General features: G+C 41.3%; 1 protein-coding gene across 1 annotated transcript in view; it reads left to right on the forward strand.

The window, feature by feature from the left end:
- Nucleotides 1-13,993, forward strand: part of pif1 (PIF1 5'-to-3' DNA helicase homolog (S. cerevisiae)) — a 29,520-nt gene extending 15,527 nt beyond the window's left edge. Inside the window, exons 7-12 of the mRNA XM_078407930.1 lie at nt 1,189-1,328; nt 8,262-8,368; nt 9,524-9,611; nt 10,065-10,210; nt 11,302-11,493; nt 13,949-13,993. Coding sequence (XP_078264056.1) covers nt 1,189-1,328; nt 8,262-8,368; nt 9,524-9,611; nt 10,065-10,210; nt 11,302-11,493; nt 13,949-13,993 — 718 coding nt within the window. The remainder of the gene's footprint in view (nt 1-1,188; nt 1,329-8,261; nt 8,369-9,523; nt 9,612-10,064; nt 10,211-11,301; nt 11,494-13,948) is intronic.
- Nucleotides 13,994-20,259: the final 6,266 nt, after the last annotated feature.

The following is a 20,259-nucleotide window of genomic DNA, read 5'->3' on the forward strand; positions in this document are numbered from 1 at the left end:
TGGCCATCCCCGGTACCCCCGAACATAAGCGCAGATCAGAGAGAGAACTCGTACATATCTTTTTGAACAAAGAGATCCCAAGATCTGGCGGGAGATAGGACGGGTCAGAATAGTATAACTGGCCACGACTTTTGGGTTTGAAACTCAAGAAGAAAACCTGCAAGAAGAAAACATGCAAGAAGAAATACCGCAAGAAGGAAGTCAAACGAATGCAGGAGGAAGAAAAGACAGGCAAGAAGAACGGATGCAAGAGAGAGGAACAGGCACGCAACTCGAGAAGAAATACTGCAAAACGAACAGCCAGTAACCCCAGTAATAGCCCCATGGTGAGCATGTACCCCGATCTTGCATATCCTGGACATAGTTTAGTGTAGAGGGGAGGGTGGTTTGAATAAACGTTGGGTGTGTAAAGAAATATGTGTTGGTCAATTTTGCGATGTGTCGTACGTTCCCCATCTTACAGTCGTGTATATGTCTTGTAGAACTGTGCGTTTTAGAATTCAGAGAAAAAGGTATTCGTGTATATGTCTTGTAGAACTGTGCGTTTTATGATTCATAAGTCAAAAGTATTCATGTGATTCGATATGTGTTTTATAGATATGTCGTATAGAACTGTATAGGTATTCATGGACAATAGTCCCAAGCGCTAAATAAAAGCCTTTTTCATTTAAACCCTGGCTTTCAAATCTGGTCTGGTTGAATTTTTCTGCACTATAAACGCTCCTGCATCTAAGTCCAGTGTCTAGAACCGTAGGGGGTGAGTGGGTCGAACCACTCACGGGGAACCAGTGTGCACGGCCTGGTCAAGGGATTAGAGCAAGGCACGGGGACCTTAGGTCGGGCGATAGCTCAGCGCAGAAAACCCTTACAAGGCTAACATTTAGACAATAAATGCATAGTTTACAACAAATATAAATCACTTCAAGGCACAACAACACAACCTAACAAGAAGTTAAATATGACATGAGATTAAAGAAAAAAATCTTCCAATATGGTTAGAAAGAGTATTGGATTAACCTACCTTTTTTTGCAAAAAAGGACCAAGTCATGGTTGCTCTGTTTGGGGAGGACCAGATGAAAAATGAGAGGATTAACCTGGCTATTGACAATGACTACTTTTGTTGTCGGTGGTGAAAACCTTTCCAATTTTGAGAGATTTTTTTCCACAATGCCCTTGATTTTCATCAGGTGTCCAGAAGAGGTTGCAAACCAATTGATCAACACTGCATCGCGGAAGATAGATCGAGATGGAATTCTAGCTACGCGGCTTTGCACGCATAAAGATGATGTGGAATTCACGAATGAAAAAAGGCTCCAACAATTACCAGGTAACAAGTAAAGGTCCAGTGTTGATTTCTATGATTAGTCAAGCGCATGTCTCTCGTGAATGTCCAAAACCTTTTTCTGGAAACCATCTATTCCAATTAGATTACCCTTTTAAAAAAAAAACCTATTCAACACTATTTGTAGAAACAAGGAACTGCAGATGCTAGTTTACAAAAAAAGGCACAGTACTGGAGTAACTAAGCAGGTCAGGCAGTATCTCTGGAGAACATTGAAAAGTGATGTTTTGGGTCTGGACCCTTCAGTCTGATTGTGTGGGAGGGGAGAAGAAAACTAAGATGAGTGGCAGGACAATGCGTGGCCGGTAATAGGTGAACACAGGCAAGGGGGGAGGATTTGATAGGCAGATGGTTGGACAAAGGCTAGAGATGAAAAACGGGTTTGAGACAAAGATTGAAAAGTTGCAAATTGTGAAGCCAGATGAAGAACAGAGGTGGTGGGAAGAAATGGGTGCGAGACTCCATGTACCCCACCTGGACCCCCCCACAGGGGAGGGGAGGGAGGTGACGAAAGGCAGGTGTGGGGAAGAAAATAGAGGGTTTGCTAGAGGTTACCTAAAATTGGAGAATTTAACGTTCATACTGTTGGCTTGTACGCCAGCCAAGCGGAATATGAGACCCTGTTCCTCCAATTTGCCTGTGGCCTCGCTCTGGCAATGGAGGAGGCACGGGACAGAAAGGTTAGTATGGGAATGGGATGGGGAGTTAAAGTGTTTAGCAGCCAGGAGATCCGGTGGACCCTGGCAGACTGTGCGCAAGTGTTCGGCGAAATGGTTGCAAAGTCTACACTTGGTCTCGCCAATGTACAGGAGGGCACATCAGGAACAGTGGATGCAGTGGAAGAGGTTAAGGGGAGCTGCCTGTGAACCTCTGTCTCTCCTGGAGGTGTCACTTCACCCTAGGTGGAGGTGAGGGAGGAGGAACAGGACAGGTGTTACGTCTCCTGCATTTGCAGGGGAAAGTACCTGGGTCAGGGGTGGTTTTGGTGGGAAGGGAATGAGTGAACCAAGGACTTGTGGAGGGAGCGGTCTCTGCAGAAGGTGGAAAGGGATGGAGATGGGAATATGTGACTGTTGGTAGGTGGTGGATGGTGATGGAAATGTTGGAGGATGATGTAGTGGATACAAAGGCTGGTGGGGTGAAAGGTGAAGACTAGAGGAACTATCCTTGTTCCATCTGTGGGCAGCGAGAACAGAACTATGGGGCACAGGAGACGCAGGTCAGGAATTCATCTTTGAAGGGATTGGGGGGGGGGGGGGGAGGGGCCCACATTTGCAGAGGAAATACAACAAGATAGAGTGGATGTGGAGAGGATGTTTCCCATGGTGGGCGAATCTAGGACCAGCGGGCACAGCCTCGGATAAAAGAACGTACCTTTAAAAATGAGATGAGTGATTTCTTCAGTGGGTGATGAATCTGTGGAATTTGTTGCTACAGACAGCTGTGGAGGCCAAGATATTGAGTTTTTAAAGCAGATATTGATAGGTGCTTGTTTTATAAGGTGTCAAAGGTCACGGGGGGGGGGGAGAGAAGAAGGCAGGAGAATGGGATTGAGAGGGAAATCGAATGGCAGAGCAGACACAATGGACCAAATGGCCTGATTCTCTGTGTCTTATGATCTTATGAAGACATCTCGGATGTCAATAGACAATAGACAATAGGTGCAGGAGTAGGCCATTCAGCCCTTCGAGCCAGCACCGCCATTCAATGCGATCATGGCTGATCACTCTCAATCAGTACCCCGTTCCTGCCTTCTCCCCATACCCCCTCACTCCGCTGTCCTAGAATGGAAAGCCTCATCTTGGGAGCAGATACGGCAAAGACAAAGGAATAGAGAGTAAGGGGTAGCGTTTTTGCAAGGGACAGATTGGGAGGAAGTGTAGTCCAGATAACTGTGGGAGTTGGTGGGTTTGTAGTAAACATAAATCGATACTCTATCCCCTGTGATGGAGACCAAGAGATCGGGGGGGGGGGGGGGGGAGAGAGAGAAGGTGTTGGAGATAGTCCAGGTGAATTTGAGGATGGGGTGAAAGATAGTGGTGAAGTTAATGACATCAACAAGGTCTGTGTGGGTGTAGTGGAGAAAGAGGTATAGGATGGTGCCAGTATATGCCGGGAACAAGGACTGTTTGTTGTAACCAACAAAAAGGCAGGCATAACTGGGGCCTATGAGAGTGCCCATGGCTACACCTTTAACTTGGAGAAAGTGAGAAGAGTCAAAAGAGAAGTTGTTGAGGGAGAGGACAAGTTCCTCCAGGTGGAGCAGAGTGTTAGTAGAGGGAATTATTTGTACTTTGTAGCATTTTCCTTTTCATAAAACAAGTTCACTTTTGGGCACCTCACCGGATCAATAATTTTTCACTTAATGGACCATTATGTTTGTATTTGACAAGGGTTAAATTATTCAGTGAAAATCCAATGTGGGTCCTGACATGTTTTCTCTTGCAGCTGGGTTTGTAAATTTGAAAAGGTTTTTTATGCTCAGGAAACCATTAGCAGTAAAGCTCAGAAAATTTCATCCCTGGATGATTTAACTGTGCGTTGTCCTGTGAACTGAGTTGTGCTCAATATGACGCAAGACTGTTCGGTTTTGTGAGATTTTTTTTATTTCATTCCTCTGGTCAGATTAAGAGACATTGTAAAATTCTGAAACTGTGGATAAGGCATGACTCGAAGTTCCAGTTCTTATTCTGAGGTTCTGGGTAAATTCTTAATGAAATTCAATTGTTTTCAAAATGCAGCCTCCATTTTGTCTTTCACCTTCGAGCGCAGGAATTTCATTGTTAATAAGTAGAGCATTAATTGTTGTCATCAAGTGGTCCCAGTGTGTAAAGCTTCCATTCATTCCTAACCCATAGCTTCAAGGTGGGCTCCACTTCAGTAGCATGATTTATGATTCTCCACTAAATTGGACATATTCAGGCACTCCACGACTTGTGTAACGGTTATGTTCGTGAACTCTTGTGTAAATCAGATTTTATGTAAGCTGGAATTGCCATCCCCGCCCCAAAATAACGCACTGAAAGTGATAACTGGTTCAGCGGCATCTGACTGATGCAACGAGGCTTAAACAGGATGAACATGGAAATTGAGGGTTCTTTAAATTGCCATAAAATGTAAGAAAGAGGCGCAGGAGTTGGCCATCCAGCCCTTCGAGGTAATTCTGACATTCATCAAGATTATAGCTTGTCTTCCATTACAGCATTGTATCTCTTCACTATCCCCTGTCCATTGATTTCCACCCCTCCCCCCCCCCCCCCCCCCCCCCCCCCCCCCCAAATACCCAGAAAATCTATCGCTCTCTTTTGAATGAATTCGACAATTGAGCCTCCACAACCCACTGGCAGAGAATTCCAAAGATTTGTCGGTGTCAGAATCAGGAGACGGATTCTAAATTCTTTGGGTAGAGAAAACATCTTTCTTGCATTCAGCTTGTCATGCTCTATAAGACCACCTCTCATTCTTCTAAACTCCAGAGCTCCCCTGATAAGTGTACCTAATTGCTCTTGTAAAGTATGCCTATTATCCCTGAAAGCAGTCTGGTGAATCTTTGATGCACTCTCATTATGGCAAGATTCTTGGGTTGGGAGAGCAAAACTGTACACAATACTCCAGATGTAGGAGGAAGGAACTACAGATGTTAGTTTACGCAGAAGACGGCCACAAAATGCTGGAGTAACTCAGCAGGTCAGGCAGAATCTCTGGTGAAAAGGAATAAGAGACATTTTGGGTCGAAACCTGAAGTCTGAAGAAGGATTTCGACCCAAAACGTCACCTATTCCTTTTCTCCAGAGATGCTGCCTGATTGAAATCATGCACCAGCATTTTGTGTCTAACTCCAGATGCAGTCTTGCCAATGGCATTGATTTATTACTGTCATGTATACCAAGATTTACTTTTTAGATGATCTTTCAAAATACGGTTTTTCATGGTGCATGATTTCAATTAAGCCATGCATATGTACAACAGGTATTGCGAGAAGAGAAAGGAAAGAGAATGCAGAATAGTGTTACAGCTATAAAGTACAGATAAAATAAGGGCAAGTGCTGTAATGAGGTAGGTTGGGGAATCAGGAATACATGAGTCCTTTCAAGAGTCAGATAACAGTGGGGAAGAAGTTATTCTTGACTCTGGTGCTACATGCCTTAAAGGATTTGCATCTTCTGCCTGAGGACAAAGGAGAGAGAAGGGGATGACAAATATGTGTGTGGTTCTTGATTATGTTGGCTTATTAAATAATTCAATTAAGTTGTTTGGATAAATTCTACCTTGAACAAATCCACTCTTTATTTAACCTGTACCTTTGCTCCTGATAATCCCTGATTGCAATTTCTAATGTTTGTTAAATATTTTGGAGCTTGCTTTAATTGTGCCGATTTAATCTTGTAAGATCTTTCTCTCCCTGCTTTCATTTTATTTATTTCCCTCCTATTCATCCATCGAAGGGCCGAATGGCCTCCTCCTGCACCTATTGTCTATTGTCTATCCTTTGTTTTTAACAAAACTGCTCTCCTAACATTTGCCATAAACATTTCTATGTTTTTAATTAATCATTCAGGGTGCATTTACTTTTTAGATGTTCTTTCAAAATGCCTGTTTTTTTTACCTGAACAATCTCTTCGCTTTATGTTATGTTGCTTTGCCATTTAGCCTGCAATTGACTTTTACTCTATTTGTGCAAGCTCCATTCTTAAATCACTGCCATTATCTTTTTTTCACAACAAGCACTTTTACCTTTTTCTATTTTCTGGTCTCTCCATAATTACTTTTAAACGCTGTTATGCACCAGTTAGGGAGATGTTCCCTCCACTCTTTGTCCTACTTCATTCCTCCGATCCAGGCCTATTTGTTCCTTATCACATTGAAAACGTATTTCTCAAAGACACTCTTCTGCAAATGCCTCGGTATGATGGTTCTTCTCATTTAAATCAGAGTAATCTTTCTCCTAATTGTCTTTTTGCATTTTTTTTTGTCTTTGCAATAAGCTGCTCTAACTTCTGCTTGCTCAAAAAAAGACTCTCAAAGATGTGACAGCCTCTTTGTTCCTCGACAAGAAAATTCAATATTAGAACCATGGGTATGTCCTCCATTTAGTTTAGATAAACAGCACACAAAAAGGCCCTTCAGCCCACCGAGTCTACGCCGACCAGCGATCCCCGCTCACCAACACCACCCTACACATACTAGGGACAATTTGCATTTATACCAAGCAATTAACCTACAAACCTGTGCATCTTTGGAGTGTGGGAGGAAACCGAAGATCTCGGAGAAAACCTATGCAGTCACGGAGGAAACGTACAAACTCCGTACAGCCAGCACCCGTACTCTGGATCAAACCTGGGTCTCTGGTGCTGAAAGAGCTGTAAGGTAGCAACTCTATCACTGCGCCACCGTGCTACCCATTCACTTAAAACACAATTAGGAGGAGAAATAGACGAGACAGCCCCTTGAGTTATAATAAATGGCAGATCTGATCTTGGCATTAGTTCCAATTTCCTATCTCACCCTAAAACTCCCAAAATCAGCCTATTCTAAGCTAGAATGTATTCAATGATGCCCTGACCTCCCCTCTTGGGTAGATAATTCTTCAAATTCATAACCTAAAGGAACTAGTTATTTTTGTCTTGACCATCCAAAATGTATGACCCTCTTTACTGGATTCCCAACAAGGGGAGATATCCTTGCCACGTTTGCCCTATCAAACCCTTGGGACCATGTTTCAACATCATCTCTCGTTCTGAAGTTCAATGACTATAGGCTATAACTGTTCTCCAAGATTTTTTTTCTGTTCCCATATTCCAAGTTCATTCCTGGTTTTGTTTCAGAAATATTTCCATTAGTTCAAGGACTGTCTAATCACACACAACAGTCTGTGCCCTTGAATCAGCAAACTTATTGTTGCTACTATAGATATTGACCTACTAATGTTTAAGGTTTCCTTTTTCATTTTTGCTACTTATTCAATCTGATCCCTGCACTTTTGGAGATCTTGTTAAAGTCAATTTTATTTAAAATGTTATTATTTTCCTCTGATCTCATTGTTCCTTTCTGCTGTTTTTAACTACTGAAATAGCTTAAATGCTCCCCACCAATTCTGTTTGGGTGTAACTGTGGCTTCAATTCTGTTTGGGTGTAACTGTGGTTACTACTTTAGGAGAGTCCTACTTTTATTTTCTCTTGGATCTCTAACTGGAAGTGTTAAGTTACATTTACTATCCATGTCATTGGATTAAGCATTGACCACAACTTCTATTTCTTCTCCTTGCCCTCACTGACGGCATTTGCCTGCCATCATGAAAGCCAAATACATGTTGGGAATCATTTAAAAGTGCTAAAATTACATCTCTACCCCCAACTGTTCAAAGCCCTTTGACGAATAAATCTCCTGTAACTATGTAATTTGTACTTTGCTTTTCCTGTGTGCCTCACTACTTGATTCTCACTTTTCGAGATGCCATAATGGGCTCTGTCCCCTTTGTTGGAGGGGAAGCCATGCTTTCATAAACTGGCTTTGTATTTAGATTACACAATCTGGTGATAACTCCTGAGAGATGTAACAAGAATAATTTTCCTCTTGTGTTGAAAATGTATCCTAAATTCCAAAGATTCTACCTTAATTTTATGTAATTTCTCCTAGTACCATCACCCCTAAGGGTCCAAGTATTATACGTAAATAAATCTGTGGTATATTTTCTTAGCTAATATGACTTTTTGAACAAGTGGTGTTTGGAACACTTCGCAATGTGGTCAAACCAGGGTTTTGTATATTTGTAATTATGTGCTGGAGATTTGTTGTTCTATTGCCCTTTTTCCTGCTGTTCAGCATTTGGGCATTTCAAACTGAGCTTTGACTCTGAAAGATCTACTGCCTTGAGCAATTGTGTTTTCTTGCTGATACATACATATCTGTCTTTACAGGGGAGATGCTCACGTTTCAAGCTGTTGACAACGATCCTATGATGGGAGAAATGTTAAACGCACAATGTCCGGCATGTCAAAAGCTACAATTGAAGAAAGGGGCACAGGTCAGTGGTGTTTCAGAATTGGATCTCGTTAGGTTTTTGTAATCTAATATTTTATCCCTTTTTTTACATTTCCCCTTTTCTCTCAGTCCCATGCTGGTGCTGATTCCTTCCTCTGGCCCTGTGGTCTTAAGACTGCTTAATCAAGCATGTGATTGCTCGGTCCAGAATATCAAATGGATGTTGCTTTCTGCACTGGCTATCACAAATCTCTAGTGAGCAGAGCCACACGTCCATTGTGTTGTATCTCGACCTTTGCAAACACTGAGCATCCAAAGTATTGGTCTTCTGTGTGCTATAGAGTACCCAAAGGAAAATGGATATGTGTGGTTCAAGGTCACAGACTGAGATGGGTGGGGGAGGAGGAGGAGGGCAAGGGCATAAGTTTAGTAGCAGGAGAGGTTGACACCTCAAAGCCTCTGGTCGGAGGTTATTGATGCTGGTATCAGCTGCCAGCAGCTGTACTGGGGAAAAACACAAAGTGCTGGAGTAACTCAGAGGGCCAGGTAGCATCCCTGGAGAACACGAACAGGTGATGTTTTGGGTCGGGCCACTTCTTTAGTTTCCTACTCAACATCACCTACCCACTGAGTTACTCAAGCATTTTGTGTTTTTCTTTTTTGGTAAACAAGCATCTGCAGTTCCTTGGTGAGCACCAGTGTGAGGGATTGAATACCTTGCATAAAAATTACTACCTGAAATGAGTTCCTCATGCCGGACCGGACAGCCTGGGACCTCCACAGACATGTCTCGTGATGAAGCAGGTTTTGTGTGTTGTGAATGTCTGGGCTACCTGCAGATCTCGCTGAAATCTTTGTCCAGGGACACTGCACTGGGCATTCCTGGGTCTTTTCACCATTCAAGCATTGTATGCAAAGAGAACCTGAAAATAAAATGGTGTATTTTACAACTCCGAAGATGAACCTGTTTATTTTCCTTTGCTGAAAACTTGTTTTACAGAGATGTTATTATTGTGAACTTGAACATGGTGCTACACAGATTTTCTCAGACAAAGATTTTATTTAACTTGATGTCTTAGTTCAAAATGCCAGGTGCATCCAGAGGAATATTTTAGGTGTTGGTGTCCAAACTGGGAGACTGTAACAGGCAATAATGTTGTGTGCAGGAATCCCCTGACCCCACACTTTTGTTTTGCAGGTGATGCTGACCAAAAACCTGGATGTACAACGAGGGATGGTAAATGGTGCTCGAGGTGTCGTCATTGGCTTTGAACCTGGAAACAAACGTAGGTGGTCATATACGTGCAATGAAACATGGATGTAAGGTGGCCAAATACGGCTAATTATTTCAGGAGTAGAGGAATGGGAATGTGTTTCTACCTAGCAAAATGGAGCAATAAGAAATTCATAATAGTTTGAAGGAAAAGGGGGCAGGTAGAAGAGAAGTGAAAATTGTTAAACATTGAGAATAGGGAAGATCTGAGGATGAACATATTGTACACACTCTTGAGAATTGTAAAGAGATTTACTTTTATGATCATTTTGTAAATGTCAACACAATTTTGAAGAAATTTTATTTTAGTTTTATTGTCCTCCACTTTCCTGTACATGTTACAACAAGCGCATCATGTGCATATTTAGACATTTTTGTTCTCCATAGTGTTGGGCATATTACATATAACGATCCCACCTTGATAACAAAAATATAATTCATTGAGATTTTTTTCATTCCTTCATAGCAATGCCCCAAGTCCGTTTTATGTGTGGTGTAACAGAGACAATAAAGCCAGAACGGTGGGTGGTGAAAGCCTTGGGCGGAAACTACTTGACAAGACAGCAGCTGCCTCTGAAGCTGGCCTGGGCCATCTCCATTCACAAGAGCCAGGTATGCAATCTCATTTGTTTGAGGGCATTGGCCTGAATTGTATTTGTTTTTTAATTACTCCATTGTCATTACATTGATATTGATAGGTGAAATCTTGTAATCAATTGTGCTTGATAAATCTTCAGTCAATGTGTGGGCACCGATCGGGTAGTTTAATTTCTATTTTACTAATTTATGTAATGTGTTTGTATATTAATTTATTCATTTAAAATCTATTTCAACTGTCTGATTATTGTGGAAGATTCTCCTCCACAGAGCCTGAACCACTTCTAAGGCAAGGGTGTTGCAAATTGAGGCACTTATTTGAGAAGAGACAATACTGGTGTAACTCAATGGGCCAGTAGAACATGGTGAGGTGACATTTTGGGGTCAGGACCCTTCTTCAGCACTTATTTGAGAATGCACTGAGAGCTAATTTGGAATTACGAAGCTTACCAAGATCTAATGATTCAAATAATTTCCTCAAATCCCTTTATTTTGGTGCTGAGATTTGCTGGCATTTCAAAGGTTAAAGCACTAGGCACCAACCCCCATCCACTCCCCAAAACTGAATGTAGAAGAATAGAGCTGGCATTATACAAACTTGTAACTGCTGCTATTTGCATTCTCAGGCTTTTAAAGCTCTCTGCCAAAACCTTTTGACACAGACTCTGACTATTTTTTGGTAGTGTTTTCACGCCTTGCCAATAAAGCTTGCATCTAAGTGAATGAAGATATTAATAAAGAGGAAAGCATTGGCTCCCTGAGCTGTTACTGCAGAGAGATAGTTATTTATTTTTTATTTAGAGATACAGCACGGAAACAGGCCCTTCGGCCCACCGAGTCCGCGCCGCCCAGTGATCCCCGCACATTAACATTACCCTGCACACACTAGGGACAATTTTTACATTTACCCAGTCAATTAACCTACAATGCTTCCACATTGCAATAACTTTATGCAATGGTTGATATGGAATTGATGGTCTGTTTGACATTTTCAATTTTAATATTTCTATTCTATGGGAATTTGCTTTAGTGTGTGCGTGTGTGTCTGTCTATAAGCTGATATAACTGACTAACATTTTATTCTCTCCTTCCCCCTCCTATCTCAGGGTATGACGTTGGACTGTGTGGAAATTTCACTGGCACGAGTGTTTGAAAGTGGTCAGGCATATGTGGCTCTATCTCGTGCACGAAGCCTGGAAGGACTCAGAGTGATGGACTTTGACAGGAAAGTCGTCCATGCCAATCACGACGTGTTGTGCTTTTACAGCAGATTAAAAAAAGAACAGATACTGATGCAGGTGATTGGAATGGGTGGGGTTTTACTTCGGGTCTTGACTACAATCATCTGAATTACATATTCCACTGCAGAAACCAGCAATCTGGGAGAGGACACGAGGAACTGCAGATTCTATTTTTACAAAGAAGGACACAAAGTGCTTGATTAATCCAGTGTGTCAGGCAGCATCTTTAGGTGACATGATTAGGTGACATTTTGGGTAGGAATCCTTCAGAATGATGTGGTGGGGGAAGGAAGGGGAAAGAGGAGGATACTGGAAGAGAGGTGGGGGCAGGACAAAGCCTGGCAAGTAATAGGTTGATACAGGTGTGGGAATTTTTGGTTTGTAGATGATTGGATAAAGGCAAGAGGTGAAAAGACAAAAAGTGCGAGATAAGGAGAAAAGGTTAGAAGTGAAAATTGTGACGCCAAATGCAGGGGGAAGGGAGAAATGGGTGCAAATCCAGATGGGGCACAGGGAAGAGAGGAGGGCAAAGGGTGGATTGTTTGTAGGCTAGTTACCTAAAGTTGAAGAATTCAATGTTCATAGCATTACAATGTAAGCTACCCAAGTGGAATATGAGGTGCTGTTCCTTACGTTTGTGTGTGGTCTCACACTGGTAAATGGAGGATGCCCAGCAGAGGTCAGAATGGGAGTTAAAATGGTTAGTAATTATGAGATCCAGTAGGCCTTGGCAGATTGGATGCAATTATTTGGCAAAATGGTCACCTAGTCTATACTTGGTCTCGTATATTAGGAGATGTATGGCCATGATATCACAGTGATAATGACCAATTTTGGCATTTTATTTGTTATAATTTACAAATTATTCCTGAAACTATGGTTTTGTGAAATCCTGCCATATTTTTCTTACACAACTAATTATTTTTCATGCCTGGAACCACAGGCCATGATTTTAACTCTTTAAAAAAACCCCAATGTCCATCAGCAAGGGGAATGCAAGGTGAAGGCCGAACAATTTTCTGCCATTGCAATCTTTAAACAACAATATCAGTGCAAAGGGAGTGGGAAATGGAGTGGTTCTGTTTTAAATTGATATTTGGTCCTTTTCCAACAATCAAGGAGATTATGATTTCCACATTTTATGATCTGTTACTAGGGTTAGTCACTATTGTTTGGCACTTGTTCAAATCGATCCACCTGATGAATTGAATCCAAACTTTACCTTATACTGTGCTGCCTTTGTGCACAATTGTCTTTCCATTTATACATTATTAAAAAACTACCGATGTGGGTGGTTCTTTCACTTCTATGGCTTCAATTCAAATCTATGCTATTATGCTGTAAGATAATGAATTGTACTGTAGGATAAAGAAAACCACAACCATCCTATCCTGTCTAAAGATTACTGTGTTCAATGTGCTACAAAGGGTTGGCAAGGAACCCAGAGGGAGCCAGTTCACAGGGTCAAATTGCCTAAAGTTTAAATTGGCACAAAGCTGGCTGCCGTAAGAAAGGGAAGAAAGTTTCCAGGCAGGCATTTTGGTTTTGGGGATTAAAATGAAGGCAGCAGAAAGCAGCATTGTGATTAATGTAACTTGATTTTTCTCTTTAGGAATGTTGATTGCTGGATTGCTGTAGACTATTGTGTAATTCTTGGCTTAATGATTGAAGTTTTGAGTATATCAAAAGGATTTTTAGCTGATATGTGGATAAACACTCCAGTGCAGTATTATTGGAGGCTGCTGATTTTGAGGGAAAGATTTAAAAAACTTTGATCCTACTTGTTCAGGTGGGCATTAATGATCTAGCACTGCAATTCAAATGGGGGAGCAGACTTTAAGACATCCAGGCTTGCATTCTGTCTCAGCGGCTTGACCCGATGATACTAACTGATTGCTGTTTGCAATACATTGCTGAATGCAAATAGCTTAAGAGTCAAGCGTGTTTTATTGTCACATGTCTCAGATAGAACAATGAAATTCTTACTTGCTGCAGCACAACAGAATATGTCTGCGTGACTGGTGTTCATTGTACACGAAGCACTAAAGACCTCCTGATAACTTGGTATTATATTAAGTCCTCTCCTTATACACTAATTCAGAAGCTCTTTTATCAATAGTAGAAAGAATCACGAGTTCAAGAATGAACTGTATCAACTGCACTTTATTAGTTCTTGCACATTTCTCAATGATCCTGCAACACGGCTATTTTTTAATGAAGTCTTGAAATGGACAGAACATTAATGAGACTTTGCTTAAATGGTAAAATGTTTAACAGCAAGGCATCTATTAATGTGTTTCTAGTAATTTGGTGATGTATTGAAACTGTGGCTGGTTACATGGTCTTCAACTGAGATGTGATACTTTCTAGAAGATCTGCAATAACGGCTTGCCAGAACATGCCAGCATTTTCATCATTTATTGCTAAAATGTATTTTATTAAATGTTCCTCATTTGTAAATTGTGTTCCAAGGACATTTAAACTTATACATTCCCCTTTGCCTTTGTTTCAGTCCTCATTGGATGGCTATGTTGAAATGGAAGATCAGGAAAACTAAAACAAAAGCAGAATTTCCAATGAAGATCTCTCCTTCATCATTGTCAATTTTAATACTGAATTCCTGTAAATTGTGTTAACTTTATATATCTATTTTAAATAGTTATCTTGACATTATTTTAATATTTGTGGATTGATAATGGGATGAAACTATATGGTACAACAGGAAATCAGTTGTCTTGGAAATAGAAAATTGAAAACAATCTTTTCTAATTCCAAACAATATCCTTCTTTGGGCTCTCAGATTAACCTCTACTAAATAATATAACTACAGTCTGTATGGTAATTAGAAATATCTTTTCACATGAAATGATAATCCTTTTACTGTCCATTTTTTTCGCTCTCCCTGTTGATGGTTTGCCAGTTATTGCTTTATAGCTTTAGAGTTAACCTTATTTGCTAATCTGTATATTTGACCCATCACTTGATTACACCGGTTTGTCCCACTGAATGGCAGTTCTGTTCCTTTGGATACAAACAGCCTTTATTACTTCCCTGCAGATAATTCTGCATTGGGATTGGACTCATCCTCTCTCGGGCATGGCTTATGTTACTTGATGGTTTCAGCAGCACTGTCAATGAATACTCTAAATACTTTGTTTTAATAGTTTTCTGCAGAAAGGAATTACATTAGATTCAAGAACTCAACTTGCAATAAATAAAATTAAATTGGATAAAGACTGAAAGTGTTAAACATTTAATTATGGTACCATATGTATCATAATTCGCCTCCAATGGAACCAAATTTGAGAATGGAAATGCATACAAGATGTCATTGCTTGGCACTTGTTGTGCACAGATGTTGTCATCAGCAATACAGAGAGCACCCACCTCCATTTGACATTAAATGTCCTTGCCTTCATCAAACCTCAACCCCTATCTCAAAGCATCAAATCCCCAATTTTCATTGACCAGAAGCTTAACCAGAAATGTAAATGTTGTGATTGCAAGTGCAAGTCAGAGACTGGGTATTCTTGGGTGAATAAAATATTTTTCTGATGCCCTAGTCTCTCCACTGACAGTCAATAAGGTAACTTTGGTTGTGCTTTCTGCACTAGCCTGGGTGAAGTCAGCTCCAACAACTTTTGAAGAATGGCACCACCCAATAAAAGATCACATAACTGTTAGCCATCATCATCCTGGTTATTTACTCTCTATTATCATGGCTACAGCATATATGTACCATCTGCAAATTTCTGCAAATGCACCCCTCAAACCTTTGACTTTACTATCTAAAAGGATGGTGGAGGCAGAGGTGTAATGATCTACTGGTTCCTCATCCACATTACACAGAAATACAGCAGAATTCCTTTGTTCTTGTGCGGTCTAAATAATGGAATTTCATATTTAACAGAAGTGTCTGGGACTACCCTCAAATGGTAAACTTCCTAAAACTGATCCAATACTTTCTCAAAGTTTATTAGAAATATGCAATCTTTGCCAGAAGCACATGCACTCTGTAAATTAATTAAAAATGTGATTTTTATCTGAGGGCATGAGATTTACTATTTTTATGCATGTTATTTCTTAAGTTTGTTTTTTAATCAGACTAATTTACAAATTGGTTATTTTTCAAACTAAACTCGGGTTCTTGAAGGCTGACTGTTGAGCAGATGTGACCACAGATGTGACAAATTCTTAAATAATGCAACTTGTTTGAATGTCACCAGTTCTATTTTCGCAGTTTCAGGGCATTAATTAAACTACAGGTTTATCACTTATTTCTCCATTTCATAGCAGATACTGTCTGCCATCTGCTGGTCAGAAAAAAAATTGGCACCTGACTAAACATAAGATACAAAGGGCACAAAACACTTCAGCTAAAGAATTGGAATTTGTGAGCTTGTCCAGCATAAAGTTCACGTGCAGAACATGATTGCATGCGTGCACCTGAGGATGAGGAAAACCGTGCCTCTGGACGTCACTTTGAGTGCCCAGTGAAGATCATGCCTATCCCCCACTGTCCCATTGCATTACCTGTTATATTTGTGTGTGGCCTGATGGTACTTGTATATAGAATGATCTGTTTTGATTGGATAGAACATAAACAAAAGCTTTCAACTGTACCTTGTGACAATAATGAAGCAATAATAACCAATTTGATTTAAAAAAAATACTCCTTCCATTTAAATGCTGGAATTGGTTGTTTAGCCCCAGCTGTTCACAATCTAAATCAATTATTCAGATGAGATCAGGTATAACATATCCTCAATGATACAAAGCTAGGTGGCAGAAGGCGGATGCAGCAAGGTTTTGGGGGTGCATAATAAAGCTAAGTTAATGGACAAAGACAAGACTGAGGAATGTAATATGGAAAATGTGAGACCATTCATGTTGGAAAAGAAAGGTGTAATAGTTTTTCAAAAATGTAAGATCAAAAAGTGCTGGTGTTTGCAGGGACTTTGTCCTTGTACACTTTACTGAAAGTTAATATGCCAGTTAACCAGGTGATTGGAACATAAGATAGTATGTTACCTTTTATTGTAAGAATGTAACAGGTAAGGGCGCCTTCCTCTGATTATTTAGACTCCTGGTGAGGCCATATCTGGAATAAGGTGTATAGCTCTTTTCTCCTTTTATAAGGAAGAACATACTTGTGATACAGGAAATGCAGCAGAGTTTCACCATTTTGATTTCTGGGATGGCTAGGAGAGGTTAAGCACACTACTTACTGAATGAAAAGTGAATTTATGAAAACATCCAAGATTCTCAGGGGCTAGGCTGGATCAATACAGGGTTTATGTTTCCTTGGGCTAGGGTATCCAGAAATGTGTCCAAATAAACGTTTGGCCATTTGGAGAAGAGAAGTGAATTTTTTTTTACTAAAAAGGCAAATCCCAGGTAGAAATTAAGGTTCAGTTGCTCAGTATATTCAAGACTGAGTGATAGATTTGTAGATATTAAAGGTGTATGCAATTAGTGCAGGTATGTAGAGATGATTAGGGGTACTTGGCATAGCTGTGTGAATGGGAAATCATGTCTCACAGATACAATAGAGATTTTGTAAGAGGTTAGCAAGAAGATAGGGTGGTGGATATTGTCTATAAGGGCTTTGACAGGGTCCAACAAGATAAGCTGGTCTGGAAGGTTAGATCACTTGGGATCCCGGGTGAGCTAGGTAATTGTATACATAATTGGCTCTCCGGTAGGAAATAGAGGGTCATAGTGGAAGGTTCTTTTTCAGACTGGAGGTGTGCCTCATGAATGGGTCCATTGTTGTTTGTCATCTTTACAAATGATTTGCATGAGAATGTAAAAGCCATGTAATACAAGTCTGTTAATGAAACCTAAATAAGTGATGTAGACAGCAAAAAAGGTTATCAAAGATAACAATGGGAACTTAAACTGCTCTAGGTAAGTGCACCAAGAAATGGCAAATGGTGTTCAATTTAGATAAGTTTGAGGTGTTGCATTTTGTAAAGGCAAACCAGGGTAGGACTTTCACAGTTAATGGTAGGACCTTGGAGTGTTGTAGAACAGAGGGACCAAGGAGTACAAGTATATGGTATCACAGGGAGACAGGATGGTGAAGAAGGCTCGGGAGTTGGTGTATTATTATTGGTGTACAGGTTATTGGCGAGGCTGCACATGTACAATTCTGGTTACTGTGATATAGGAAAGTTGTCATTGTTGGAAAGAGTGCAAAAATGAATTAAGAGACTTGAAGGTCTGAGTTATAGGGACAGGCTAGGTAGAGTTTTATTCCTGGAATTGAAAGAGACTGATGGGTGACCTTAGACCTATATATAATTATGAGGTTTTGATGAGGTGAATGCAGTCTTTTTGAGAAGGAAAGGGAATTAAAAACCAGAGGACATAGATTTAAGGTGAGAGGGGAGCGATTTGAAAGGGACCTCAGTGGCAACTAATTCACGCAGATGGTGGTGTATATATGGAACAAGCTGCCGGAGAATGTACAATAACAACATTTTAAAAGACATTTAGACAGGTGCATAGATAGGAAATGTGTAGCAGAATATACCCAAATGCAGGCAAATAAAACATGCTTGGATAGGCATCTTGATTGGCATGAATGAGGGCCTAAAGGGCCTGTGTTGGTGTTGTATTGTGTGTGTGTTGTGTGTTGGTTGGGGTTGTGTAATTTGCTTATTTTATTGCTTTTATTGTTGGACTGTGGGTGACTAAATTTTGTCCAAAAAACTTGTTTTTTGGATGACAAAGATATCTTGAGATCTCTCTTGAATCTCTATTAGTCTGTGGCTTTGAGGTAGAAGATCAAGTTTAAACCTTATTGAATGGTAAAGTAGGCAAAAACACTGTTTAGGCTGCTTCAAGTGGGAATATTTAACAATGTACCTGCTGCATCTTTTTGTGCAGAAGTATCAAGGTAACCTTTTGCCACGGATCTCTTCAGAACACTTTAACAATACACTTATTCCACTAATTACATCCTTTTCCTGACCTTTACAAAGTTCCTCGATGCCTTTTAATTGCTTCAGCTTTATTATTGTTTGGCTGAAGAAGGGTCCAGACCTGAAATGTGGTCAGCCGTGTCCCCTTGGAGATGCTGCCTGACCCACTGAGTTACTCCAGCCAGCACTTTGTGTCTCTCTTATTGTTTATTTCATTCATCAACATTTAAAGAAGTTGATTTTAGCTTGAATGAAAATAAAGTACGAATATCTATTTTTTCCTCTAATCACCCCCACATATTTTCTCTAAAACGGACCGTTTACATTCAATTTCACGTCTTCGATTCCAGTGGATCCACTGAGTGCCTGGATCTGAATAAAGACACAAGATGTGTAGGAACTGCTGATGCCGGTTTAAAGTGAAGATGGACACAAAATGCTGGAGTAACTCAGTGGGACAGGCAGCATCTCTGGAGGGGAAAGGGTGACGTTTCAGGTCGAGACCCTTCTTCAGAGTTTGATGAAGGGAAGGTTCTCGACCTGAAACGTCATCCATTCCTTCTCTCCAGAGATGCTGCCTGTACCGCTGAGTTACTCCAGCATTTTGTGTCTAAAGACACACGATGCTGGAGTAACTGGTCTAAAGACACACGATGCTGGAGTAACTGGTCTAATGACACACGATGCTGGAGTAACAGGTCTAAAGACACATGATGCTGGAGTAACTGGTCTAATGACACACGATGCTGGAGTAACTGGTCTAATGACACACGATGCTGGAGTAACTGGTCTAATGCCACATGATGCTGGAGTAACAGGTCTAAAGACACATGATGCTGGAGTAACTGGTCTAAAGACACACGATGCTGGAGTAACTGGTCTAAAGACAGGATGCTGGAGTAACTGGTCTAAAGACACACGATGCTGGAGTAACTGGTCTAATGACACACGATGCTGGAGTAACTGGTCTAAAGACACACGATGCTGGAGTAACTGGTCTAAAGACAGGATGCTGGAGTAAGTGGTCTAAAGACACATGATGCTGGAGTAACTGGTCTAATGACACACGATGCTGGAGTAAGTGGTCTAAAGACACATGATGCTGGAGTAAGTGGTCTCATGACACACGATGCTGGAGTAACTGGTCTAAAGACACATGATGCTGGAGTAACTGGTCGAATGCCACATGATGCTGGAGTAACTGGTCTAAAGACACACGATGCTGGAGTAACTGGTCTAAAGACACATGATGCTGGAGTAACTGGTCGAATGCCACATGATGCTGGAGTAACTGGTCTAAAGCCACATGATGCTGGAGTAACTGGTCTAATGCCACATGATGCTGGAGTAACTGGTCTAATGCCACATGATGCTGGAGTAACTGGTCTAATGCCACATGATGCTGGAGTAACTGGTCTGTCGAAACAACCGACAAACGCGGCCCGGCGCGACGCGCAAAGCCTCAGCGGCACCCGTAGACCCCATCGCGCAGGCGCGCCGCGGGGATCCGGCGACTGGGCGGCAAGTTTAAGCAGAGAAGGAACGGGGTGGGAGGGGGGAGTGAGGAGAGGACAGGACAGGAGTGGAGAGAGTGGGGAGAGGAGAGACGTTGGGGGAGAGGGTGACGGTTGGAGAGAAAAGGGAGGGGAGGGGAGGGGAGGGAGTGACGGTGAAGAGAGAGAGAGAGAGAGAGAGAGAGAGAGAGAGAGAGAGAGAGAGGGCAAAGAGGGTGACAGTGACACAGTGCAGTGGGAGGGAGAGTAAACAGGTGAGGGGGGGTGATGGTGAGAGAGGGTGAGAGGGAACGGGAGAGTGAAAGGGTGAGTGGGAGAATAAGAGCGAGGAGGTGATGGTGAGAGAGTGAGAGAAAGGGCAAAGAGTGAGATGACTGGAG

This window comes from Rhinoraja longicauda, chromosome 11, assembly GCF_053455715.1.
Source record: "Rhinoraja longicauda isolate Sanriku21f chromosome 11, sRhiLon1.1, whole genome shotgun sequence".
In the NCBI taxonomy this organism is placed as follows: domain Eukaryota; kingdom Metazoa; phylum Chordata; class Chondrichthyes; order Rajiformes; family Arhynchobatidae; genus Rhinoraja; species Rhinoraja longicauda.